The sequence below is a fragment of the Oncorhynchus keta genome, chromosome 24 (genome assembly GCF_023373465.1).
Source record: "Oncorhynchus keta strain PuntledgeMale-10-30-2019 chromosome 24, Oket_V2, whole genome shotgun sequence".
Lineage (NCBI taxonomy): Eukaryota > Metazoa > Chordata > Actinopteri > Salmoniformes > Salmonidae > Oncorhynchus > Oncorhynchus keta.
Genome location: NC_068444.1, coordinates 32,806,311 through 32,834,068, shown reverse-complemented (window position 1 = coordinate 32,834,068; position 27,758 = coordinate 32,806,311). Strand labels below are relative to the sequence as shown.

At 43.8% G+C, this 27,758-nt stretch overlaps 1 protein-coding gene across 1 annotated transcript; it reads left to right on the top strand.

Moving 5' to 3' along the window:
• Window positions 1-22,022: 22,022 nt before the first annotated feature.
• Window positions 22,023-23,270, top strand: LOC118357420 (urotensin-2 receptor). Its single transcript, XM_035734492.1, has one exon. The coding sequence runs from the start codon at window positions 22,162-22,164 to the stop codon at window positions 23,254-23,256; it is 1,095 nt and encodes a 364-aa protein (XP_035590385.1). The 5' UTR covers window positions 22,023-22,161; the 3' UTR covers window positions 23,257-23,270.
• The last annotated feature ends 4,488 nt before the right edge of the window (window positions 23,271-27,758 follow it).

The following is a 27,758-nucleotide window of genomic DNA, read 5'->3' as shown; positions in this document are numbered from 1 at the left end:
GTGTGCTTCATACATTATTTTCTCAGGGCGAACATTACATTTTTTCCAAATCAGAATCCCAGTCACACATTCCAGTCACAAATATCTCCTCTTATCATTACCATTTCATAATAGATTTCAAAGCCAATTAGAAGCCAATGCACAGAATCCCCACAAATAGTTTGCCAATGTTTAACAAAATCCAGTAACAAAATACTGTCAGAAAAGAGAAAGGAAGAAAGAAAAGCATTTATCCATCCTATTTGCATGAAGCCTAATTGATGTAATAAGCGTTTATGAATGGAATTCATGCCCAACAAAACACACAAAATGTCCTGTTTATTTGATTCCATGAGTGTTGGAGGAAAACAAACATGGTTAAATAGATTCCTAATATCTTTCCCCAGGGCTTTTGTTTGCCTGTTTACTGCTATTTGTTTGTGTGTACAAACAAACAAACACGCGCAACACAGAGACACGTGCGCACACGCGTGCACACACAGAGACACGTGCACACATGCGTGCACACACAGAGACACGTGCACACACGCGTGCTCACATGCAGACACACACTTTACAAAACAGTAGTGTAAGCTGGGTTCGCTCCTGGAAGCGTACCATGGTTTAGACAGCTTAGGGAGGATAAAGGAGGAAATGATTTTGCCAAATGCGAGTGTTTAGAGAATGTATGAACAGAAGTCTGTTTAGCGAATGAATGCCTGTATCTATATAGATAGATCAATTCATTAACCAACCAATGGACAGAAAAAGTGAAAAATAAAAAGGTCAGTTACACCTCACATGATTAGGGCACCCAACAATGAACCAATCACCATCCAGCATAGCAGGATGTGTCTCAGAGCGTGAGCCCAATGAACATCTAAATAACCTCTTTCTTATCTCTTCATTCCAGCTAATTTAGCTTATCGCCCTCTGACCTCGTCCCTTTGATATGTCCCTTTATTGTATATAGTGCACACTTCCCCCTCCATAGGGTCATGTTTATCCCTGCACCCTAAATAATGATTAAATGACCTCAGACCACATATCTCTGTTTTGATCATGTTTAACCACCCGTATTCCCCTGTTACACAGCTATTATGCAATATCTTTTAAAAAGACAGCACTTAACCCCACCTTGTAGCTATCCTACCATGACTGTCATACCGTCAGTACAACTGTACTCTGTGTCGCATGCATAAGATGGGACTGGAAATATTCTTGCATCACTAATACTAATTATGGAATAAATAAAGGGAATGGGAATATTTCTGCATCACTAATGCTAATTATGGAATAAATAAAGGGAATGGGAATATTTCTGCGTCACTAATGCTAATTATGGAATAAATAAAGGGAATGGGAATATTTCTGCATCCCTGATGCTAATTCCAACCTTCGGGCATTTTGTCTGCATAGTTCTGTAAGAAATGGCACTGTATTTTTCTCAGTACGTCTGTAAAAAGTTGCATCATCTTTCGGTAATGATGCACTAAGGTCATGAAAGGTGCGTGGTTTGACGGGAATGGGGTAAAATGATGAAAAGAAAGTACAGGCCTTACAAGATCTTTCAATGAAAGCTGGTGTCACAGCAACAAGGTTTTGACCATGACAACCGACCATCATTTTAATCATCTTTAAATCATTTCATTTCAGTCTTAATGACCCATGTTCACCTCTTCATTGGTCACTAGCCCACCAGATCAAGAAGGGGTGTCGTAGCTCTGCCTGTGTCATCTGTTACTGCTTCTTTATCATGGGGGTGGGTGGGATGAAGAGATGGGAATTATTTTATACCTCACTCCAGTCTCACTGTTATTATCACAGAGTAGGAACCACTGCTTTCTGATTAAACTGTAATTAATGGAGATGACATAAAAAAAAATATATTGTGTATCATACTTTTAGAGGCAGAATTACTGTACAAGTAAATGCTTAGCAGGGGCTGGCGTTTGGCTCGACTTGCAGAGATGCCCTTACTTTCCAGCGTCTTGAACTTTGCAACACGCACCACATTAATTGCTCTATTTCTCGGCCAACGTGTGAATAAGTGGAGATTGCGAATGCACGACATGAAGCATGTTTGCAAACTACTGTGAACAAAATCTGATCTACTAGTCAATTATAATTGACAACAAGAAGAGAAAGCCAGAGTGAGCTGTCACTGTTTACTACCATAGCTTCTCACATTGTCAGTTTCCCCCCAGCAGTCAAACAAACAATGTATACATACAGATCTCAGTATACCACCAGTACACCAGGATTAGGGTTACAAAGCTACCAGTAATTTAACAAAGTTACCGGAATCTTTGGTCATTTTCGTAGTTAACAGTTCATCAATGTTATTACATTTACATTTAAGTCATTTAGCAGACGCTCTTATCCAGAGCGACTTACAAATTGGTGCATTCACCTTATGACATCCAGTGGAACAGCCACTTTACAATAGTGCATCTAAATCTTTTAAGGGGGGTGAGAAGGATTACTTTATCCTATCCTAGGTATTCCTTAAAGAGGTGGGGTTTCAGGTGTCTCCGGAAGGTGGTGATTGACTCCGCTGTCCTGGCGTCGTGAGGGAGTTTGTTCCACCATTGGGGGGCCAGAGCAGCGAACAGTTTTGACTGGGCTGAGCGGGAACTGTACTTCCTCAGTGGTAGGGAGGCGAGCAGGCCAGAGGTGGATGAACGCAGTGCCCTTGTTTGGGTGTAGGGCCTGATCAGAGCCTGGAGGTACTGAGGTGCCGTTCCCCTCACAGCTCCGTAGGCAAGCACCATGGTCTTGTAGCGGATGCGAGCTTCAACTGGAAGCCAGTGGAGAGAGCGGAGGAGCGGGGTGACGTGAGAGAACTTGGGAAGGTTGAACACCAGACGGGCTGCGGCCACAGGCAGGGAGCCCAGCCAACAGCGAGTTGCAGTAATCCAGACGGGAGATGACAAGTGCCTGGATTAGGACCTGCGCCGCTTCCTGTGTGAGGCAGGGTCGTACTCTGCGGATGTTGTAGAGCATGAACCTACAGGAACGGGCCACCGCCTTGATGTTAGTTGAGAACGACAGGGTGTTGTCCAGGATCACGCCAAGGTTCTTAGCGCTCTGGGAGGAGGACACAATGGAGTTGTCAACCGTGATGGTGAGATCATGGAACGGGCAGTCCTTCCCCGGGAGGAAGAGCAGCTCCGTCTTGCCGAGGTTCAGCTTGAGGTGGTGATCCGTCATCCACACTGATATGTCTGCCAGACATGCAGAGATGCGATTCGCCACCTGGTCATCAGAAGGGGGAAAGGAGAAGATTAATTGTGTGTCGTCTGCATAGCAATGATAGGAGAGACCATGTGAGGTTATGACAGAGCCAAGTGACTTGGTGTATAGCGAGAATAGGAGAGGGCCTAGAACAGAGCCCTGGGGGACACCAGTGGTGAGAGCGTGTGGTGAGGAGACAGATTCTCGCCACGCCACCTGGTAGGAGCGACCTGTCAGGTAGGACGCAATCCAAGCGTGGGCCGCGCCGGAGATGCCCAACTCGGAGAGGGTGGAGAGGAGGATCTGATGGTTCACAGTATCGAAGGCAGCCGATAGGTCTAGAAGGATGAGAGCAGAGGAGAGAGAGTTAGCTTTAGCAGTGCGGAGCGCTCCGTGATACAGAGAAGAGCAGTCTCAGTTGAATGACTAGTCTTGAAACCTGACTGATTTGGATCAAGAAGGTCATTCTGAGAGAGATAGCGGGAGAGCTGGTCAAGGACGGCACGTTCAAGAGTTTTGGAGAGAAAAGAAAGAAGGGATACTGGTCTGTAGTTGTTGACATCGGAGGGATCGAGTGTAGGTTTTTTCAGAAGGGGTGCAACTCTCGCTCTCTTGAAGACGGAAGGGACGTAGCCAGCGGTCAGGGATGAGTTGATGAGCGAGGTGAGGTAAGGGAGAAGGTCTCCGGAAATGGTCTGGAGAAGAGAGGAGGGGATAGGGTCAAGCGGGCAGGTTGTTGGGCGGCCGGCCGTCACAAGACGCGAGATTTCATCTGGAGAGAGAGGGGAGAAAGAGGTCAGAGCACAGGGTAGGGCAGTGTGAGCAGAACCAGCGGTGTCGTTTGACTTAGCAAACGAGGATCGGATGTCGTCAACCTTCTTTTCAAAATGGTTGACGAAGTCATCTGCAGAGAGGGAGGAGGGGGGGAGGGGGAGGAGGATTCAGGAGGGAGGAGAAGGTGGCAAAGAGCTTCCTAGGGTTAGAGGCAGACGCTTGGAATTTAGAGTGGTAGAAAGTGGCTTTAGCAGCAGAGACAGAGGAGGAAAATGTAGAGAGGAGGGAGTGAAAGGATGCCAGGTCCGCAGGGAGGCGAGTTTTCCTCCATTTCCGCTCGGCTGCCCGGAGCCCTGTTCTGTGAGCTCGCAATGAGTCGTCGAGCCACGGAGCGGGAGGGGAGGACCGAGCCGGCCTGGAGGATAGGGGACATAGAGAGTCAAAGGATGCAGAAAGGGAGGAGAGGAGGGTTGAGGAGGCAGAATCAGGAGATAGGTTGGAGAAGGTTTGAGCAGAGGGAAGAGATGATAGGATGGAAGAGGAGAGAGTAGCGGGGGAGAGAGAGCGAAGGTTGGGACGGCGCGATACCATCCGAGTAGGGGCAGTGTGGGAAGTGTTGGATGAGAGCGAGAGGGAAAAGGATACAAGGTAGTGGTCGGAGACTTGGAGGAGAATTGCAATGAGGTTAGTGGAAGAACAGCATCTAGTAAAGATGAGATCGAGCGTATTGCCTGCCTTGTGAGTAGGGGGAAGGTGAGAGGGTGAGGTCAAAAGAGGAGAGGAGTGGAAAGAAGGAGGCAGAGAGGAATGAGTCAAAGGTAGATGTGGGGAGGTTAAAGTCGCCCAGAACTGTGAGAGGTGAGCCGTCCTCAGGAAAGGAGCTTATCAAGGCATCAAGCTCATTGATGAACTCTCCGAAGGGACCTGGAGGGCGATAAATGATAAGGATGTTAAGCTTGAAAGGGCTGGTAACTGTACTGAGACCCTTTACTCAGTACTTTGTTGAAGCACCTTTGGCAGTGACTACAGCCTCTCGTCTTCTTGGGTATGACGCTATAAGCTTGGCACACCTGTATTTGGGGAGTTTCTCCAATTCTTCTCTGCAGATCCTCTCTGCACAGCTATTTAAAGCTCTCTCCGGAGATGTTAGATTGGGTTTAAATCTAATTGTATTTGTCACATGCGCTGAATACAACAGGTGTAGACCTTATAGTGAAATGCTTACTTACAAGCACTTAAAACCTCTTCAGGATTTGCCCCTTTTTTTCCACTTTCGCCTAAAATTACATACCCAAATCTAACTGCCTGTAGCTCAGGCCCTGAAGCAAGGATATGCATATTATTGATATCATTTGAAAGGAAGCACTTTGAAGTTTGTGGAAATGTTAAATTAATGTAGGAGAATATAGCACATTAGATCTGGTAAAAGATAATACAAAGAAATAAACATGTGTTTTTTGTACCATCATCTTTGAAATGCAAGAGAAAGGCCATAATGTGTAATGCCAGCCCACGCACAATTTAGATTTTGGCCACTAGATGGCAACGTTTTAGACTGATCCAATGAACCATTGCACGTCTGTTCAAAATGTTCTATCAAGACTGCCCAAATGTGCCTAATTAGTTTATTAATGCATTTTCAAGTGTGCACTCTCCTCAAACAATAGCATGGTATTATTTCACTGTAATAGCTACTGTAAATTGGACAGTGCCGTTAGATTAACAAGAATTTAAGCTTTCTGCCCATATCAGATATGTCTATGTTCTGGGAAATGTTAGCTCCTGTAGAGGTTTTAAAATCTGTCACTGTTTTAAAGTCACCATTGTCCTCATGTGAAATCGCTGAGCGGTTTCCTTCCTCTTTGGCAACTGAGTTGCTGTATCTTTGTAGTGAATGGGTGTATTGATACACCATCCAAAGTGTAATGAATAAAGTCACCATACTCAAAGAGAAATTCAATGTCTGCTTTTACATTTTTACCCATCTACCAATAGGTGCCCTTCGTTGCAAGACATTGAAAAACCCTGCTGATCTTTGTGGTTGAATCTATGTTTGCAATTCACTGCTTGACTGATAGACCTTACAGATAATTGTATTTGTGGGCTACAGAGATGAGGTAGTCATTCAAAATCATGTTACTGTAGCATAAAGTAATGAAAATGCTATTGTGTATTTGAAAGAATACATTTTAGGGATACTAATTATACCCTAGACCTTCATAAACATAAAGGATCATTTTTTTCAATAACATGTATTATATATTATATATTTATTAGACTGTTAAAATGTTGGAGTCAAATGTTTGGGTCCAACGCGGCCAGGCCATCCTAGTGTTAAGGGGGTAAATGCAAAACTAACCATAGATCAGTCCATAGGGGCAGCTCCATCCTAAAGTATGATGCAAATAGCTGTGCAAACTGCCTCCAGCCTCCCTGTGAGGAGAATATAATTAGCAGTGGTGTTAATGTGATTGATGTATCCCTGCGAACAGAATGTTCCCCCGGTGTGGACTGTTAAAGTGATTACCTAATACACCTGCTGACCAGGAAGAACATCACCAAGGAGACAGGACCCCGCATGACTCGGGATATAGGGATGGAGAGAGGGAGGGAGGGCTGAGAAGAGAGAGGAGAGAGAGAGTTGACAAGGAGGAATATGAGGTAGATGGTAAGAGAAAGAAAACTAAAGTAGATGAAGAAGAGGAGGAAGTGATAGTGGGAAACAGATTAAGAAAGAGGAACACGTTATTTGTATGATGAACTTCACAAAGTACAGAAGGAATATTTCCAACCCACTGCAGAGCAAATTCATACACACAGAGTACAGTAGAGAAGGATGAAGGCATTTAAACCAACAGCTCATCCACTGTTCAGCAACCACTGCTCGCCGCTATTAAAAGAATCGCCTTCATTCCATCTCCAATTGCATTCATTCCATCTCCATATGTAAGCATTTGAAAAATATAAAATATACATGCTGTACTTGTACTGCTTCACAATGTGGAGCACTTTGAAGCCGGACCTTGTTTGAAGCCGGACCTTGTTTGAATCCGGACCTTGTTTGAAGTCTGACCTTGTTTTGAAGCCTGACCTTGTTTGAAGTCTGACCTTGTTTGAAGCCTGACCTTGTTTGAAGCCTGACCTTGTTTGAAGCCGGACCTTGTTTGAAGCCTGACCTTGTTTGAAGCCTGACCTTGTTTGAAGTCTGACCTTGTTTGAAGCCTGACCTTGTTTGAAGCCTGACCTTGTTTGAAGCCTGACCTTGTTTGAAGTCTGACCTTGTTTGAAGTCTGACCTTGTTTGAAGGCTGACCTTGTTTGAAGTCTGACCTTGTTTGAAGCCTGACCTTGTTTGAAGCCTGACCTTGTTTGAAGCCGGACCTTGTTTGAAGCCTGACCTTGTTTGAAGTCTGACCTTGTTTGAAGCCTGACCTTGTTTGAAGCCTGACCTTGTTTGAAGCCTGACCTTGTTTGAAGTCTGACCTTGTTTGAAGCCTGACCTTGTTTGAAGTCTGACCTTGTTTGAAGCCTGACCTTGTTTGAAGTCTGACCTTGTGTGAAGTCTGACCTTGTTTGAAGCCTGACCTTGTTTGAAGCCTGACCTTGTTTGAAGTCTGACCTTGCTCAGTCCTTATCCTCCTCTCCTCCTTCCCAAGCTAAAAGTTCAGTCATTAAATGTCAGTTGGTTATTTCAACGCATGGCAGAAACTACTCATTACCCATTGAGACAAGTCTCATGTGGAGCGATTATGCAAAAAAATCTCACAAATTCCGTTTGTAGAGCTCCCATTATAGGCCCGACTTGTTTTCGGACTCAATAGTTTTCTAGTGTTTAAACTTTTCAAAGCCAGCAGCAGCAAATAATACATACTGAGTTTCTAAAAAAAATAGGCAAAAAAGTCACTATCTCCCATTGATTTGCTGCCCGAAGTAAAGTGTTCACACGATGTGAGAGATTGAGTCCTTGTTCTAATCGTCCACTGGAAAGAGATGAATGGTCACCTTAATCATCCAGGCGAATATAACACTTTGTGTGACAGTGATAGTGCCATTGAAAGTTGACAGGCATAATGATTAGATCTAGTCAATTTCACATTAGTTCCAACAGACTCCTAAACAGCTTCTATCCGCTGGCCATAAGACTGTTAAATGGCTAACAACTACAGCTCTCCCTCTCCCACAGTCTATTCACACTGACATACCCATCCACAGGTCTCTACCCACTCTGACACACACACACACACACACACACAAACCTCCACTGTCACTCTTACTCACAGACACACACATACTCACATACAGACTCATTACTGATGCTACACACTTACACCCACAAACACACCTAATGATTATTGATTAGATGTATTACTACCATTATGCTGCTGTTCACTGACTATTGATAGCCATCACCATTACTGTCTATTTATCCTGCTACTGGTCACCATTACTCCTGTTCACATGTATATATTACATTAGTATATTACCATAAGTATTTATATATTCCTGCTACCAGTCATTATCAGCCCTGTTTACATGTATATCCTACTACCTGCACATTGAATAAGGTAATGGCACTGACCTGTATTGTAGCGTATACGCTTGGAGTCAGAAAGCAGGTGCAGAAGGTACTTTTAATGATAAGAAAAGGCAGATAAACAAAACAGGAGAAGTGTACTGAACGTGAACAAAATCAATGCTGCCTGATGACTGACGCCACTGAGGGCTAAATAAGGGGAGAGTAATCAAGGTGATAATGAGGTCCAGGTGTGCGTAATGAAGATTGCCAGGACCGGTGGTTAGTAAACCGGCGACGTGGAACGCAGAGCGGGGGAGGTTGATGAGCGCTGGGATGGAAATCCTGGATGATGTTGGGATCCAGGATGTCGGCCGCTGGGACTCAACAGCGCTCCTCTGGGCACATACGGAGCAGGAATTGACATAGCAGGCATAGCTATTGATTGAATGGTGCGGGTGATACCTGGGTGTCCAGTGGCAAGGGATGTGTGCGCCCAGGTCAACAACCGATCCCTCACGTCTGTGGGGATGTAGGTGCGCTCCGGAGGGTCGGTTGCAGGTGTGGGTATCCTCCAGAGCCTGGCCGGTGTCTACGTCCCAAAGCACGGGGGCAATGATTCGGGAGGGCGGAATAATGGCGCACTCAGGACAGGATCCTCTCCCGAGTTGTGAAGACGGGACAGGGCATCGGCTGTGATATCCTTTGAAACTGGGCGATTTGATTCGGTGAAGTTGAATCTGGTGAAGAAATGGGCCCTGTCCGTATGTACTCCAGTTTCCGATCGTCAGTGAAGATGAGAAAGGGATCCTTGGCACCCTCCAGCCAGTGTCTCCACTCCTCTCATGCCAAATTCACTGCCAGGAGCTCCCAGTCACCAACGTCATAGTTCCTCTCTGCAGGATACAGTTTCTTAGAGGAGTATGCACATGGATATCATTTATGTGGGTTACCTTGGTGTTGGGACAGGACGGCCCCCATGCCCTCTTCTGAGGCGTCCACCTCCACCATGAAGTGCAGCGGAGGATCTTGGTACTTCAGCATCAAGGCGGAGGTGAAATGTCCCTTCAGTAGGCTCTCTCCCAAATAAAGATGTGCCAAGCTTGTAGCGTCATACCCAAGAAGACTCGATGCTGTAATCGTTGCAAAAGGTGCTTCAACAAAGTACTGAGGGAAGGGTCTGAATAAACTCAGCAAAAAATCACTCACTCATCCACCAAGGTACCTGAAAGTTCCTGGACTTTTCTGGGGGGAATGGCCTGTATACTGTATGGAATATTAATGACACATGCATAACCTTCACAATCCAGTATGCCGTGCTATTTTGCTGGTTGAATAAGGGGTCTCCCAAGGCTGGGTTCCCAGTGTAGCTGTTCTCCATGGTATAAGAACGGAGAAGGAAACACAGAAATAAATATTAGTGGAGGAATGAGAAAGAGGAAGATGGAGAGAGAGAAAGAGTTTTATCTTGTCTTCCATCACACCTGGTTCCAATTCCATCAATGACATGTTGTGTATTTAACCCTCTGTTCTCCCCCCATGTCCTTGTCTGTAATTGTTTGTTGTAGTGCTTGTGCAACGGTATGCTGGTATTTACCGGGTTTTGTTTGACCCATTTATTTGTATTGTTCTGTTGACGGTGGTTTATGGATATTAAACGACACCGTTGTAAATCAGTTTCCGCTCTCCTGCGCCTGACTTCTCTGCCACCAGTACGCACCTCACTACAAAGACATTACAAATGTCCTATTATGTATATATACAGTGTTGTAATGATGTGCAAATGGTTCAAGTACAAAAGAGAAAATAAATCAACATAAATATGGGTTGTATTTACAATGGTGTTTGTTCTTCACTGGTTGCCCTTTTCTTGAGGCAACAGGTCACAAATCTTGCTGCTGTGATGGCACAGCGGTACTCTCTCTAACACCTCCTTCTCTCTCACAGCTAAGCCCACTGGGCTCAGTATATTGTATGAATCAGAAGAGAGAAACACTAAAAATGTAATTCCCTTCATAAGACCACTGGGACAGTATATTGTATGATGAGAAGAGAGAAGGTCTTCAGGTCCTCTTCAGCTAAGCCCACTGGGCTACAGTATATTTTATGAATCAGAAGGGAGAAGGTCTTCAGGTCCTCTTCAGCTAAGCCCACTGGGCTACAGTATATTTTATGAATCAGAAGGGAGAAGGTCTTCAGGTCCTCTTCAGCTAAGCCCACTGGGCTACAGTATATTTTATGAATCAGAAGGGAGAAGGTCTTCAGGTCCTCTTCAACTAAGCCCACTGGGCTACAGTATATTGTATGAATCAGAAGGGAGAAGGTCTTCAGGTCCTTTTCAGCTAAGCCCACTGGGCTACAGTATATTGTATGAATCAGAAGGGAGAAGGTCTTCAGGTCCTCTTCAACTAAGCCCACTGGGCTACAGTATATTGTATGAATCAGAAGGGAGAAGGTCTTCAGGTCCTTTTCAGCTAAGCCCACTGGGCTACAGTATATTGTATGAATCAGAAGGGAGAAGAACGCACTACATGCACTTGCATTTTTTTTCTTTGAAATGTCGCCTTGAAGAATAATGAAATAAATCTATAAACTGTCAGGAACAGGAGATCTTGCATGTGTATGTGTGTACAAAAACAGTGTGTGTGAAAACTATGTGGATGGAGTATGATAAAACGTACAGCAAGCACCTCTACTCTCCTCCTTGCTCTCCTTCTCGCCTGAATTCCCAAAACAGCCCTAAGCTATGTCATTGTGCTGTCCTTACATCACCCCTACTATCGGCCCTTCATGTATATCAGGGCTACTCAATTGCAGTACTGCGGTTGTCAGTCTCTGGTTTGTACAACTCTGATTTTTCTACACCCCTAAGTAGTGGTTCCCAAAATGTTTATAGTCCCGTACACCTTCAATCAACCTCCAGCTGCGTACCCCCTCTAGGCCCAGGGTCAGCTCACTCTCAAATGTTGTTTTTTTTTTGCCATTGTAAGCCTGCCACACACACTATACGATACATTTATTAAACATAAGAATGAGTGTGAGATTTTGTCACAACCCGGTTCATGAGAAGTGACAAAGAGCTCTAATAGGACCAGGGCACAAATAATAACATAATAATAATCAATCATTTTGCTCTTTATTTAACCATCTCACATATAAGACCTTGTTTGTTCATCGAAAATGGTGAATAACTCACCATAGTTTAATGAAAAAAGGTGTGCTTGAAAGGATGCACATAACTCTGCAACACATCTTGACCACCAAAGCCTATTTGATGTCACAAAGCTGTCCAGCACTTATCCTCTCCTGTTGTCCTGGTTTGCAGAAGAGGATGTCTTCCTTAATTGACCCCCATAAACGTAACGTACATATACCAGGAACTGTGCCAGGCCCTGCCACGTCTGTTGACTCATCCAGCTGTAAAGCATAGAATTCACTGGCTTGTAGGCGAAGCAGTAATTGTTTCAAAACATCTCCTGCCATGTCACTGATGCGTCGTGAAACAGTGTTGTTTAATGAAGGAATTGTATGTATAGTTTTTCCCCCAGCATTGTCCCAGTCATATCCACGGCAGCAGGAATAATTAAGTCCTCCACAATAGTATGGGGCTTGCCTGTCCTAGCCATTTGGTAGCTCACCATATAAGACGCTTCTAGCCCCTTCTTATTAATCGTATCTGTTGCTTTTATACATGTCTTACTACTCGAAAGTCGTCTTAATTCTCGCTCAAAAAACTCCTGTGGCTTATTTTTCAAATTGGCTTGTTTTGTTTTCTAAATGTCTCCACAAGGTTTCATTGAGTTATGAGACAGTACTTTTTCACATACATGTATAACACACTGTGGCTGAGGAAAGACACTACTCCCAATGTAAGTGAACCCCAAATCAATGTAGTTCTCATCATATTGGTGCCTCTGATGGTCCAAGTCCTTGTCTGTTGTTCGGTGCTTTCCCGGGTAAGGGGGCAGTAGCTCTTCGGCTGCATCAGATTCACAACTGTCAGTGTCCATGCTAGCTGGGCTAACAACACATGTAGAGTTACTGATGCTAGCATTGGATGTGCTCGTGGAGGCAGAAGAACTTGTGTCATGATAGGTGCCGGTGTAGTACTGCTGGTAGTAGCATTACTGTTGGTATGTGTTTCTATGGATGCGGGCCTTACTTTTTTTAAACAATTTATCCATTTTCGAATCATTGGAATGAGCAGCAGCTACGTTTGGCTACACATGGACCGTTAGTGGAATTTCCGTGATAGAGTAACAGTTAATGTGATTGGATGTTAATTATTTGACCAGGCTACCTGTATTTGACTTTGCTGAAACCAAATGTATTTCACTGAACCCAAAAGTATAGCCCTGTTGGAAAATATAAATGGACTGTTTGAAAATGTGAAGATTTGTTAAATTATTTTTAAACATGACTCACATTTTTGTCTACCTGCTGTAGAATAAAAACATTCTGAATGTTCTTTTCAATCTCTGCAACAAGCTCCCTAGGTTGAAGAGCTGTTATTTCAAAGGTCATGATTTTCATTAAGAAGTTTAGACTTTTAAAGGCAGGTGAGAAACTTCCTGGAAAGCCTCAGGTGAGAGAACATGACATGTCCTCCAGCACAGTACAACTAACAGAGTTAAGAATGTACAATAAGCTCTCTCCACCACTAGTTTGTAATATCGCAGTTGGAGCTTTCCAACTGGTACCTACTTGTACAACTCAATCGGTTTTCACGTTGTCAAAGAGGGCAGTCACGTGTGTTGTGAAGCAGAGGATCACTGGTTTGAGCCAGGTATGGGGACAGGGACAGTGGAGGAAGCTAAACTGTTAGCAGCACACTAACATCGGTTGCACAAGCGTCTGACATTCAGATTGTAAAAGGCAGGAAGGCAGCCATGCCAGGCCTCTGCCTGTCTGCGTGTTGTGCTCCTGTAACTGGCTAAGCCTGCCTGCTCTCTGGTTTACTGCTAATGATCTTCACAAAGGGTTTCCAACAGGTCGATGGAGATGCTCTCAGCCCACCTAAGAGTAGCTTGCCAAACAGCATGTATTTTTCACGTGTTCCACCACAAACTGACATAAACCAATCTTGCAGGTATCAGACAACTCAAGGTCCCATCTACTATCCATTCAAATTCACATTGACATTATCCCACCACTAGTTGGGCACAATTGGCTTCAAACGCCAAACGTACCACAATACCTGCCATTTCATTTCCAGCTAAATTGGCACTGTATCTCTGTGTGGTACCGGCGTTTGTCTATATATTCACTTTGTGTAGCCAGTTAGCTACACACATTTGTATTTACATTTCAAAATGTTAACTTCAAAGTAGGCTTTGCTGGCAGAATTATATCATGATTATTTATCAATTAATGTAGGCTTTGTTTAGCAAACTCTGTCATGACGGCAGCAAAAACATTGCGAGCACAAAGGAGATACTACACAAAAAAATATAAATGTTATAGATATTTTTCTTCCAGCCCTCAAAAATTGTCTTCTGATGTCATTTAAGCATTGACACGGATTCAGAACATCCAAATTCATTGTTTCTCTATGAATAATTGTAATTTAGTAAATACATTCCATAAATAAATCTGGGAAAATTAAACTGAGAACCAGATTTCGGGAAAATACAAAGAGTGCCTATTTGAAAGCTAGGGGGAGGGGGGTGGGGGGGTATGAGAATTTAAAAGTAGCTCTCATGCTAGAAAAGGTTGGAGACCTCTGATCTACACCATGGCTACCTGGTGATTCTGAAAAGGCATTTGCACTTAATAAAAGCTAGAAGGTTAGATATGAGACATTTCAGTGAATTTTAAAACTCACACACAGTTACGCGTTCCCACACATGCACACGCACACACTCACACATTCTAGGGCTCCCGAGTGGCGCAGCGGTCTAAGGCACTGTATCTCCGTGCTATAGGCATCCCTACTACTACCCTGGTTTGATCCTGGGCAGTATCCCAACCGGCCGTGATTGGGAGTCACATAGGGCGGCGCACAATTGGCACAGCGTCGTTAGGATTTGGCCGGGGTAGGCCGTCATAAATAAGAATTTGTTCTTAACTGACTTGCCTAGTTAAATAAAGGTAAAATAAAAAACACAGAACATTTATTCTGAGACTGTTATCATTAAGCTGATTTCATCTTCATCTCCCCTCTCTCCCTCCCTATCCTTTTTTCTTACCACTTTAGTAGCGAGAAACTGTGAGGACTGTGCAAATTTAAATGTAATTATCTCTATTATGAAGATCAGTAAGGTCGCTTAATCATTTTCCATATTGCATATTAATGGAGGCAGATGTAACAGTGCATTTTGGAAAAAATGGCATACAACCATAGAAAAAGCATTGCGTTAAAATGTAAAAACAAATCAATTAGGTAAATGTTCATTCCAGTCTGACCTCTGCATGTGGTTGATATCAAATCTCCATAACATCCACAGGCTTCATATACTGTAGGTATCACGTACCTGATATACAAAAGTATGTGGACACCCCTTCAAATTAGTGGAGGCTGTTATAGTAGTAAAGGGAGACCAACTCCATAATAATGTCCATGACTTTGGAATGAGATGTTTGATGAGTAGGTATTCACATCATATAGTAAGCCTTTTAGCTACGTCAAAAACTTCAAAGAACACAACAAAAAAACAACACTCAGGTAACCTTGACTCTCTGTCTGACTCATCTCATTTCAACATCTAGATGAATAAATACAAAACAATGCCCACAAACCATGTGTAAGCGAAATACATCTGACAACTCTAGGGGCATAGGAAGATGAAAAGAAAATGCTCGATATGCACCAATAACAACACGTGCGGACACGTGAGTAAACTAGATGAGAACACAGAGGGGGAGTGCAAAGCATGCTCTGTACAAGTCACTGCTCCTCAATATTCCTGAACAGCCAGCTACATGCAGAACTGATAGAGAATCAGAAAATGACAGATCATATACACTGAGTGTAAAAAAAAAACGTTAGGAGCACCTTCCTAATATTGAGTTGTACCCCCTTTTGCCCTCAGTACCGCCTCAATTCGTCGGGGCACGGGAAACTGTTGAGCGTGAAAAACCTAGCAACATTGGAGTTCTTGACACACTCAAACCTTACCCAATTGAAGGGCACTATAATCTTTTGTCTTGCCCATTCACTCTCTGAAAGGCACACATACACAATCCATGTCTCTCTCGAATGTCTCAAGGCTTAAACGTTGTTCGTTAACTGGTCTCTTCCCCTTCATCTACACTGATTGAAGTGGATTTAACCAGTGACATCAAGGAAGGATCATAGACTTACCAGGTGAAAGCTATGTCATGGAATGTTTTGTACACTCAGTGTATAATAGGTATATCACGACTGAGGATATGACCCAGTCAGACACAAGAGGCGGATAGTATGATTCTCAGAATATTTATTATAACAAAGGGGCCGGCAAAGGGCAGGTCGAGGGCAGGCAGAGGTTCGTAATCCAAGGGAGAGTCAATCAGGGACAGAACGGAAGGCGAGCTCAGGGTCAGGACAGGCAGAAAGAGCAAAACCGGGAAGACTAGAAAATAAAACTTGAGAACATGGAAACACACTGGTAAGACCTGACATTACTAGACGAACTGTCAACAGACACACAGAAAACACAGGTATAAATACACAGGGGATAATGGGGAAAAATAGGAGACACCTGGTGGGGGGTGGAGACAAGCACAAGACATGTGAAACAGATCAGGGTGAGACACATAGACCTTTAATGTAATTTAACTGTTTTACAGAACATTTAATTGCTTTTTGCTTTTAACCTGATGTGTTAGTATTATGTTCTGTTTCTATTAATTTAAACTCAATAATTGATCTTGGGGTGATTTGTTTTCATGAATACGGTTTTCATATTTTCAAGGCAAACTTCCTCCCAGAGGGGAGAGGCTTTTTCAATTAACCTTTCTGTCTTTCTCAAAGAGTGTAACGTTAATAATGCATTTCATGGCCTTTTATTCCATTTTATATCCATTGGATTCATACTTAGTAAACGTTGAGGATACCATTGATCAGACCAGCCAATCTGACCAACAAACGTCAAACAGTGACTAGTAACTCTTGACTATAATAATGTTTCATCAAGTGTTGAGAACTGATCTTCCTGCCATTAACAAATAATAATGTTTTGTTGAGCTTGGTTGAAGGAATGTGTACCTAGCGACATGTGCATGGCAAAAGCACATTGTCATCGCTCCCCGGAAGACACTCCTGATGTCATGGGACCAAGAACTAGACGTTGGGTTCCATTAGTTGGACTGAAGAATCAAGAAGGAACTCTCTTATGGTACGGGCTGTTTCTTCCTATATTGGACACAGGCTGTCCATGTACAGCTTCTGTTCAGGGGGGATTTGTAGGCTCAGCCCTAATTTATGTGCTCTCTGACACCTGGAGCTGCATGGCAAATGGTCCAGGAATAAAGGACAATGCCCATGGACTAGTCAGCCCTTCCTCCTCTGAGGGGCCGAAATGTATCTCTGTTACAGTATGCAGAGGACTGACTATTGTGGAATAATGCCTTGTGAACTGGCATTGTGGTGTCGTGACAACAATCACTCCCTCAACGTGAGCAAGAGGGCACAATAGTGTCTCTACTTCCTAAGGCGGCTGATGAAATGTGTCATGCCGCCCTGAGTCCTCTCCAAATACTACCGCTGCATCATCAAGAACATCCTGACCATTTGATTCACAGCCTGGCACGGGAAATTGCTCCGTAAACAAACGCAAGGCCCTCCAGCGGGTGGTGAAAATGTACTGGGACCGTGCACCCACCCATCTGGGACATCGCCTCGAAACGGTGCCTGAGGAAGGCACACAACATAATCCCCACACACCCCAGCCTCTAGCTGTTCTCTCCCTTACTGTCGGGCAGACGGTATCGGAGCATGAGGTCTGATAGCAACAGGGTCAGAGAATGTTTCTATCTACAAGCTATCAGACTGCTGAAGACTTGAACTGGACTGACCACCTGCTCTGATTCTCCACAACTTAGCACACATGCACTCACTCATGCACACCCCCACAGAGACACACACACATACATATACACTCATGCTACACACACATCACTGCTGCTACCAAACTCTTATTATACTGCTCAGTTTATACACTGCCCCCCTTCCCCAATACATGTGTAAATATTGGACTATAAATTGTGCTTTCCTGTATTATACATACAGTACATTCGGAAAGTATTCAGACCCTTTGGCTTTTTCCACATTTTGTTACGTTACAGCCTTATTCTAAAATGGATTGAATAGTTTTTTTTCCCCTCATCAAACTACACACAATTCCCATAATGACAAAGCAAAAACAGGTTTTTAGTCATTTTTGCAAATGTATTAAAAAAATATGGAAATATTATATTTACAAATGTATTCAGACTCTTTACTCAGTACTTTGTTGAAGTACCTTTGGCAGCGATTACAGCCTCTCGTCTTGGGTATGACGCTACAAGCTTGACACGCCTGTATTTGGGGAGTTTCTCCTATTCTTCTCTGCAGATCCTCTCAAGCTCTGTCAGGTTGGATGAGGAGCGTTGCAGCACAGCTATTTTCAGGTCCTCTTCAGAGATGTTAGATCGAGTTCTAGTCCGGCCTCTGGCTGGGCCACTCAAGGACATTTAGAAACTTCCGAAGTCACTCCTGCGTTGTCTTGTCTGTGTGCTTAGGGTCGTTGTCCTGTTGGAAGGTGAACCTTCGCCCCAGTCTGAGGTCCTGAGCGCTCTGGAGCAGGTTTTTATAAAGGATCTCTCTATACATTGCTTTGTTCATCTTTGCCTTGATCCTGACTAGTCTCCCAATCCTTGCCATTGAAAAACATCCCCACAGCATGATGCTGCCCCCTCCATGCTTCACCGTAATGATGGTGCCAGGTTTCCTCCAGACATGAAGCTTGGCATTCGGGCCAAAGAGTTCAAACTTGGTTTCATCAGACCACAGAATCCTGTTTCTCATGGTCTGAGAGTCCTTTAGGTTTCTTTTGGCAAACTCCAAGTGGGCTGTCATGTGCCTTTTACTGAGAAGTGGCTTCCGTCTGGCCACTACCATAAAGGCCTGATTAGTGGAGTGCATCAGAGATGTTTGTCCTTCTGGAAGGTTCTCGAATCTCCACAGAACTCTAGAGCTCTGTCAGAGTGGCATTCAGGTTCTTGGTCACCTCCCTGACCAAGGTCCTAATCCCTCGATTGTTCAAGACTAGGAAGAGTCTTGGTGGTTCCAAACTTATTTTGGTACCCTTTCCCAGATTTGTGCCTTGACACAGCTCTACAGACAATTCCTATGAACTCATGGCTTGGTATATGATCCGACATACACTGTCATGTCAGAGAATTGGATGTGGAACTGGAGACAAGTGGGAGTGGAGTTGCTAGGCGGGGGATAAATGACGGTCAAAGATAAAAGTACAAAATAAATTCAAAATAAACACAAAAGAAGTTAGTTTGAATGACACTGTTGTTTCAGCTCATGCCTGCTTGCCTGAGGCTGATGCCGTGGAGGTGTTTGTGCCCGTGTACACATGCATATACACACACTCTCATTCAAATTCAGACACGTGCCCATACACGGACACACACACACACATACACACATGTAAATAGTGCCATACTGTACATGCACTCCAACATATTCAGTTGGCCTTGCTGTTGTGATTTTTGTTGTCCTTGATGTTTTTTGCTTTGTTGTTTTCTGTTTTCCTTTGTCTTTTTTCTCTTTTGTTCATTTTGTTGGTTGTTGGTGCATTAGGGGATAGGTGCTGGGGGGGGGTCTTGGGGGTTGGGAATGGAGTTATTTAATTTTATTATGATTTGTTATAGCAAGCCTAAATAAGTTCAGGAGTAGAAATGTGCTACACGTCACATAATAAATTGCTTGGACTCAATATTTGTGCAATAATAATGTTTAGCATGATTGTTGAATGACTGTAAGGTCCCTCAGTCGAGCAGTGAATTTCAAACACAGATTCAACCACAAAGCCCACGGGAGATTTCCAATGCCTCTCAAACAAGGGCACCTACTGGTAGATGGCTAAAAATGATATACAGTAGACTGGGGGGTGCCTTTCCAAATCATATCCAATCGTTTGAATTTACCACAGGTGGACTCCAATCAAGTTGTAGAAACATCTCAAGGATGATCAATGGAAACAGGATGCACCTGAACTCAATTTCGAGTCTCATAGCAAAGGGTCTGAATACTTATGTAAATAAGCTATTTCTGTTTTTATAAAAAAAATGTTTTTGCTTTGTCATTATGGGGTATTGTGTGTAGATTAATGAGAAATGTTTTTATTTAATACATTTTAGAATAGGGCTGTAATGTAACAAAATGTAGAAAATGTTAAGGGGTCTGAATACTTTCTGAATGCACTGTATACTGTATTCTAGTCAAGGCTCATCCTATATAACTACTGCTGTACACAACTTTCCTATTCATATACTGACCCTACTGTCTATACACATCATTATATATATGTGTGTATATACTGTACCAGTCAAAAGTTTGGACACACCTATTCATTCAAGGGTTTTTCTTTATTTTTACTATTTTCTACATTGTAGAATAATAGTGAAGACATCAAAACTATGAAATAACACATATGGAATCATGTAGTAACCAAAAAAAAAGTGTTCAACAAATCCAAATATGTTTTATATTTGAAATTCTTCAAAGTAGCCACCTTTTGCCTTGATGACAGCTTTGCACACTCTGCACACTGGCATTCTCTCAACCAGCTTCATGAGGAAGCCACCAGTTTAAACCGAATGACCATGCTTTACGAGAGAGAGAGAGAGAGAGAGAGAGAGAGAGAGAGAGAGAGAGAGAGAGAGAGAGAGAGAGAGAGAGAGACACGGAGAGAGAGAGAGACACGGAGAGAGAGAGAGACACGGAGAGAGAGAGAGACGGAGAGAGAGAGACGGAGAGAGAGAGATGGAGCGCGAGACGGAGAGAGAGACGGAGAGAGAGACGGAGAGAGAGACGGAGAGATAAAGAAAGAGAGAGAGAGAGAGAGAGAGAGAGAGAGAGAGAGAGAGAGAGAGAGAGAGAGAGAGAGAGAGAGAGAGAGAGAGAGAGAGAGAGAGAGAGAGAGTTCCCCAGTCCCTGCCTTGAAGTGAGTTCCTCTCAAAGGGTGATGTCCTCCTCACTGTCTCTCTACTCTCTGTTACTGGGAGGGACAGACCTCATGACACATTAACAGTGACACAGTAACTTCTGTTAATGATACAGTGACTTATGAAAGTTTTCACCCCCTTGGCATTTTTCCTATTTTGTTGCCTTACCAGCTGGAATTAATACTGATTTTTTTTTGGGGGGGGGGGTTGTATCATTTGACTTGCACAACATGTCTGCCACTTTGAAGATGCTAAATATTTTGTTATTGTGAAACAAACAAGAAATAAGACAACAAAAAAACAGAAAACTTGAGTGTGCATAACTATTCACTTCCCTGGGCTTTGACTAGGCCATTCCAAGACATTTAAATGTTTCCCTTTAAACCAGGTGAACCTCCGTCAAAGGGGGTGAATACATATGCACTCACTACTTTAAAAAATTTCAGTCATTTTCTTTCATTTCACTTCACCAATTTGGACTATTTTGTGTATGTGCATTACATGAAATCCAAATAAAAATCGATTTAAATTACAGGTTGTAATGCAACAAAAAAGGAAAAACGCCAAGGGGATGAATACTTTTGCAAGGCACTGTATGCTTCCTCTATTCTGTTCCCCTCCCATCTTGCAGACATCTTTTATCTCACATAACACAGTCTCTCTTGGGACTGGAATAAAGACGTCACACCTGTGCTTCTTCAATGGGGCTGTATCTGCACACACCTTTTCCGTAAATTGCTCACTTAATCTATTTCTCAAACCTCAACAACTTCTTTATGCACAAAATCGAGTGAGTGGTATATTATTATATGGCCTGTGTAGCGTCATTAGTCCAAACGTTTTTGAGGAAATGGAAAATATATTTTCACCTCTTAGATTATACAAGGGAATTAAATCGAACGTTTTTTTTGTGCCAGAAGCAGGGACGTTTGATTTTTCCTAATACCTACACTTGTGTAGGTCCAGGTGAGAAAGATGAATATCACAATACCCTTTTTATGCGTAAAAGTGTCCCGCTCTCTTTCCTTGAAATAATGGGAATTCTACCATTTTTAAATTAACATATTAATTTGTAGGAAATCCATACTCAATCTTTGTTCATTTTTTTGCAGGCAAAGTTTATGTAAGAAACGCACCTCCTTATTTCTCTCAGTCCCTCTTGTTTGGCATGTGACTTATTTTGTCACAGCTCAAAATTAATGAGTTCATGAATAAATTCAGAATTAATTAAATATAGTGTACTATATATAGTGTTATGTTTGTATATGTTATGCAATATCCATGAGAGTGTGACTGGGGAAGAGTTCAGTGACTGACGTCAGGAGAAGCGGAGAGGAGCAGCGGCAGCGCGCGCAGACAGATATCACTAAAGTCAACACACAACCTGCACTGGTGCGCTTCACTGACCAGTGACCAACTACACCTAGCTGCATCTTTTAGAACTTCTTCACCATAAACAATACATCGGAACAAAAACGGAACGACACCAGAGAGGCTCCACACACAGACAGTGCGATGAACCACAACAAGACTGTTAACCATAATGTCAGTCCGCCAGCTCCAAACAGCGGCTCCGGGAGCAGCGTGGACGAGCTGGTTATCACCTCCACTTTCGGGACCTTGTTGTCGGTCGTCTACATAGTCGGCGTGTCGGGGAATGTGTACACTCTAGTAGTGATGTGTCATTCTATCCGCTTCGCCACCTCCATGTACATCTCCATCATTAACCTAGCGCTAGCGGACCTCTTGTACCTCTCCACAATCCCGTTCGTGGTGTGCACCTACTTCCTCAAGGACTGGTACTTCGGAGATGTGGGCTGCCGCATCCTCCTCAGCCTGGACCTGCTCACCATGCACGCCAGCATATTTACCCTCACTGTGATGTGCACGGAGCGCTACCTGGCCGTCACCAAGCCCCTTGACACGGTACGGCGCTCCAAGAGCTACCGAAAAGCCCTGGCCTGGGGGGTATGGCTGCTCTCTCTGGTCCTCACCTTACCCATGATGGTCATGGTCACAGAGACCACTAAGAGCGCGTCCAACGGGGGGGTGAAGAGGATGTGCGCGCCCACCTGGGCGCCCCGGGCGTATAAGATCTACCTGACCGTTTTGTTTGGCACGAGCATCATGGCACCTGGGTTGATTATCGGCTATTTGTATACGAAGTTAGCCCGGACTTATTTAGAGTCCCAGAAGAACTCGGTCATCAACAAAAGGAACAAGCGCTCCCCGAAGCAGAAAGTCTTGGTAATGATTTTCACTATAGTTCTGGTGTTCTGGGCGTGTTTCCTTCCGTTCTGGATATGGCAACTGTTCCCGTTGTACCACAACAAACCGTTAAGCCTGGCATCTCACACACACACCTGTATTAACTACCTGGTGGCCTGTCTCACCTACAGCAACAGCTGCATTAACCCCTTCCTCTACACCCTCCTCACCAAGAACTACAGGGAATACCTGAAGAACAGACACAAGAGTTTCTACCGCTACACCTCGTCTTTTAAGCAGCGCGCTCCCAGCTTGCATTCCTGCGGGAAGTCGGCCTCCTCCTCGAATCAGTTTGAGTTTAACTCGGAGACGCTGGTGATGGGGACTCTGCAGGGACAGTGAGCCCGTGCAAAGAGAGAGTGATTTTGGAACTGCAACAGGTAACAGGTAATCATTATCCCTTTTACGCATCTGTCAAATGCACAAAAGTAGTTTGCTAAGATATGCATTTGTCATATGGCTGGGTATATTATACTTGTATTATCCTTCCTTCCTTCCTTCCTTCCTTCCTTCCTTCCTTCCTTCCTTCCTATCCCTCAAATTAGATATGACTTGACAGTGTACAGGTCAATCAGGGCTAGTTTCAATTCATGGCAGAGCAATGAAGTGTGTGGAGGAGAAACTGGTTTTACTTCTGTTTGACTCCGAGTCTCCTGTGCTATATTCTACTACACTTGTATAATCTATCTGACTCCCACCTGCTGTCTTTCAGTGTTTAGCATCCGTGGCTAGAGTGAATGGCAGGTAGACTCTAATAACGACGTCCACTGAATACCACAGCAGGTGGGAGGAAGATTCGCCATGGAGGTGGAAAATATAGCAGACAGATGTGAAAGTTACACAGTAAAAGCATCTCTTCCCTCTGCCCTGGTTTGTCACCGTCTGGATGAGAAGAATGGGTTATCTCAATAGTCAAAAATATACTTTCCTCTCTTTCCTCTCCTTCATTTGCACTGCGGTGAGGAAACTGTGTAGGCCTTCCTGTCTTTACCCTCCGAGTGCAGAGTTACTTCATTCATGGTAAGCACCTGAGTGTCTTTACCCTCCGAGTGCAGAGTTACTTCATTCATGGTAAGCACCTGAGTGATGGTCGCTATCTACTGTCATGTGGTGCTGACGGTCGGAACTTTGGAACACTAGTATGACCGCTGGCCATGGTGCTGAAATCTCTGCTATTAGCTTGGCTTGTTTACATCAGGCCTTCTACAAGTGACAGTCACCACAATTCTCATTAATCCTGATCATATATCAGTGTTTCATTGATCATTAATGGAAACCTATCGGTGTGTGATCCATAATTGATCAGACTGGATCAATATCATAGTTTGATACAGATACAATTATCTATTTGTTATTTTGGACAGGAATGTCTGTTCCGGTTGTGCTGTCCTCTTGGCGGCTAATGAACAATCGCTAAATCAGCCCTCATGTTTTATGTAGAGTCTATAACGGTGATTAAGATGGCCTCCTGTGCTGGGCAGAAGCTTGTTTAGTCTAATCTGCTCCAACGGGAACCGTATCAGTGTCACGTCAGACCACCATCTGCCTTCACATCTCCACCTCCTCAAACTCACCTCTCACCCACGCAGATAAAACACAGCCAAATGGCAGGAAATTGGTTTTATACACTTCCTTTCACTCACACGCACCCGGGCACACACCAAGTCCCAGGTGGCCTGCGCATATCCGTAACATTGACATTTGCAGGTGAAAAAGCTTAAACGGTGTACCTCGCTCTCTCTCCTAATGAGTCCCAGATAATAATAAATGACTCCAGCAGATAACACCGGAGCCTAGTTGAATATTTCACATTCTCTCTGATGTTCATCATACTCTCAGATTGCATTCTGGGTCTAAAATGGCACACTTCTCCCGATATAGTGTACTACTTTTGACCAGGGCCTATAGGATGCCATTTGGAATGCACAGCTTGTGTGGAGCTGAGCAGAGCCGAGCGGATTCCTATCCCCATCTGTTTTTTTCCAAGGCGGAGGATGGTAAATAGGCAGTTTAAGGAAATTATAACGCAACGCAGCCTCTTCAAGTGTAAACACTGGACTGCGGTTTATCAGCCAATGAAGGCTTGTATTACTCAGAGCACTCCAACAGGCGCTGGGCTATGCCTGTTACGTACGTGGAGCAGGAATGAGAGACAATTGGAGGTTTAACCGTTTGAAGCGTGTTTTAACGAGGGAGGACATGTTAGGAAAATTAGGTGAATGGCACTGGACCTTGACTTTCCATTTGCATCAAGTAACCGCAAGAAAGTCTTCATGTGCCGTTTTTAACTACGGAACTTATTTTATAGTGAGGAAGCGGAAGACAGTGTTCAGCTAAATCTACCAATTCATTTGATATTTCACAAGGGGAAAACGATGTGATCAGAAGAGATCAGCAATGTGGACAACTGATATAGAAGGGTGATCGTGCTAGTAGGTGAGTGTCGCTTTGGAGTTGGTCCTACAAGGTCCTCTTTGAATGGTCAGAACTTGTTCAAGTCACTCTTATCTAAAGGAGGTGAGAAAAAAAGTTTGTTTATCAAGCCTGTATTTTCTTGGTATTGATCGGAGTCCCTGTGACGCATTGAACTATTTCTGAAGAAATCTCAAATGATTTTCAATACACACAAACAAGAGTGCCTCGAATCCCACAGGTTTCCTGCGTTTCAACAGTTTTTGTTACCCAAAAGATCGGTCCAACAGCTTTGAATTAAACACTTCCCCTAGTGTGAACCAGAACTCTTATGCGCAGCACTCCACCAACACGTGTAACAGACTTTCCACCGTTTCTTGCAGTTTATTTTACATGAGTGCTCCATCGTGTGTGTTCCATTCTGTTGTTTCTACCTCCCCTCTCCTAATTTCACACTCTTCCATCCTCCCACCCACTCCTCTTCTCATCCCTTTCTCCTCCTCCTCCTCATCATCATCCTTCTCTCCTCAAAGATGAAAGCTGTGCCTGAGGAGGAGATCTAGGTAACACACTTGTACTCACATGCACTTCCGAAAAGTTCATTTCTATCCTCACTAAAGATAAGCTATTGGGCTCACTCACAACGAATATTCCCCCTCCAGACAGAACTGAAGGGAGAGTTTTAGTTGTGTGTGTAACCGATACTGAAGCTAAAACAAATGAACGGAACATACACAGACTCTAACAAGACTTGTCATGCATTACAATAGCTCAAGGCATGCTGTTCTTGTCAATCATCACTTTATTGATGTTTTCAACATGGCTTCCTGACAACAGACTTATTAATATGCATCCGATGTCCAAAAAAAGACTGATCTGATTGAGGGTGAAATAAACTGACCGACATGGAGCTGACTGAGGCTTTAAAGATCAGGTAAAGACATAATAGGATTTCAACTCTGCCAACTCACTGGCATGGATTACAGGGCACACTGGTCCTGTGTGCCAGCCGTCTGATACCCAACCCAACAGATAACAGTCCCTAGGGCTACCTCTCGTGTCCTTTCCTTCGCCAGCACTGGAAAAAATAGCACAGGTGAAAGCAATATGGCGATGCCTTATTTTGAATTGGTGTGTACAAAGAAGAAGCCACTTTTGACTATTGTGATGCAACCCCTGCTCCAATATGTCATGTGGTTCCCTCCCACAACCACAGAATCTAACCAACTCAATTGTCATTCTGTGACAAAAGTCAGTTGATAATCAATGCATTGGCAATTGAAATATACACTGAGTGTACAAAACATTATGAACACCTCTTTCCATGAGACTGACCAGGTGAAAGCTATGATCCCTTAGTGATTTCACCTGTTAAATCCACCATCAGTGTAGATGAAGGGGAGGAGACCGGTAAAAGAAGGATTCTGAAGCCTTGAGACATTTGAGACATGGATTGTGTATGTGTGACATTCAGAGGGTGAATGGGCAAGACAAAATATTGCAGTGCCTTTGAACAGGGTATGGTAGTATGTGACAGGTGCACCGGTTTGTGTCAAGATGTGCAACGCTGCTGGGTTTTTCACACGCAACAGTTTCCTGTGTGTCAAGTTGGCTGGATGACCTTTGGGTGGTGGACCATTCTTGATACACATGGGAAACTGTTGAACGTGAAAAACCCAGCAGCGCTGCAGTTCTTTACACACTCAAACCGGTGACCCTGGCTCATACTACCATACGCCGTTCAAAGGCACTTACTGTAAATATTTTGTCCTGCCCCTTCACCCTCTAAATGGCACACATACACAATCCATGTCTCAATTGTCTCGGGGTTTAAAAATCCTTCTTTAACCAGTCTCCTCCCCTTCATCTAAACTTTTGTCTCGCCCATCCACCCTTTAAATGTGGTAAGCATTGGGGCCAGCATCCCTGTGAAACATTTTCAACACCTTGTAGAGTCCATGCCCCGACAAATTGAGGCTGCGCTGAGGGCAACAGGGTGCAACTCAATATTAGGAAGGTGTTCTTAATGTTTTGTACAAAATAAAAACACTGTACTTGCTGCATGGTGGAACACGCTCATTCATTTTCTACCAATAATATTTTATTTAAAATTGTTTGGGAGTAAGTGGGTAGAGGTTAAGAATAAAAATGCATTTGTCACAGAATGGATGCCATGAGCATCCTCCCGATTTGTTTAGGGAAGCAGGCTTCATAAGCAGACGCATGGACCATGTCCTTAGCTAGAAATTGCAAACACCATGCCTTATCCTGAGTATCAGGGCGTAAAATGGCTGAAGGCTCGTACAATGACTTCCTGAGGGGCTTAGTGTGTTTCAGACAGCCAGAGGTGGTGAGGTGATGGCACAACTTTCTAAGTCATAAGCCCAATTCTGCACCCCCCCCTTCAATGATTTTTGTTGTCCAAAACTAGG

What these genes read in the sequence shown, in the direction of transcription:
- LOC118357420 (XM_035734492.1), top strand. Translation starts at nt 22,162, where the DNA reads ATGAACCACAACAAGACTGTTAACCATAATGTCAGTCCGCCAGCTCCA.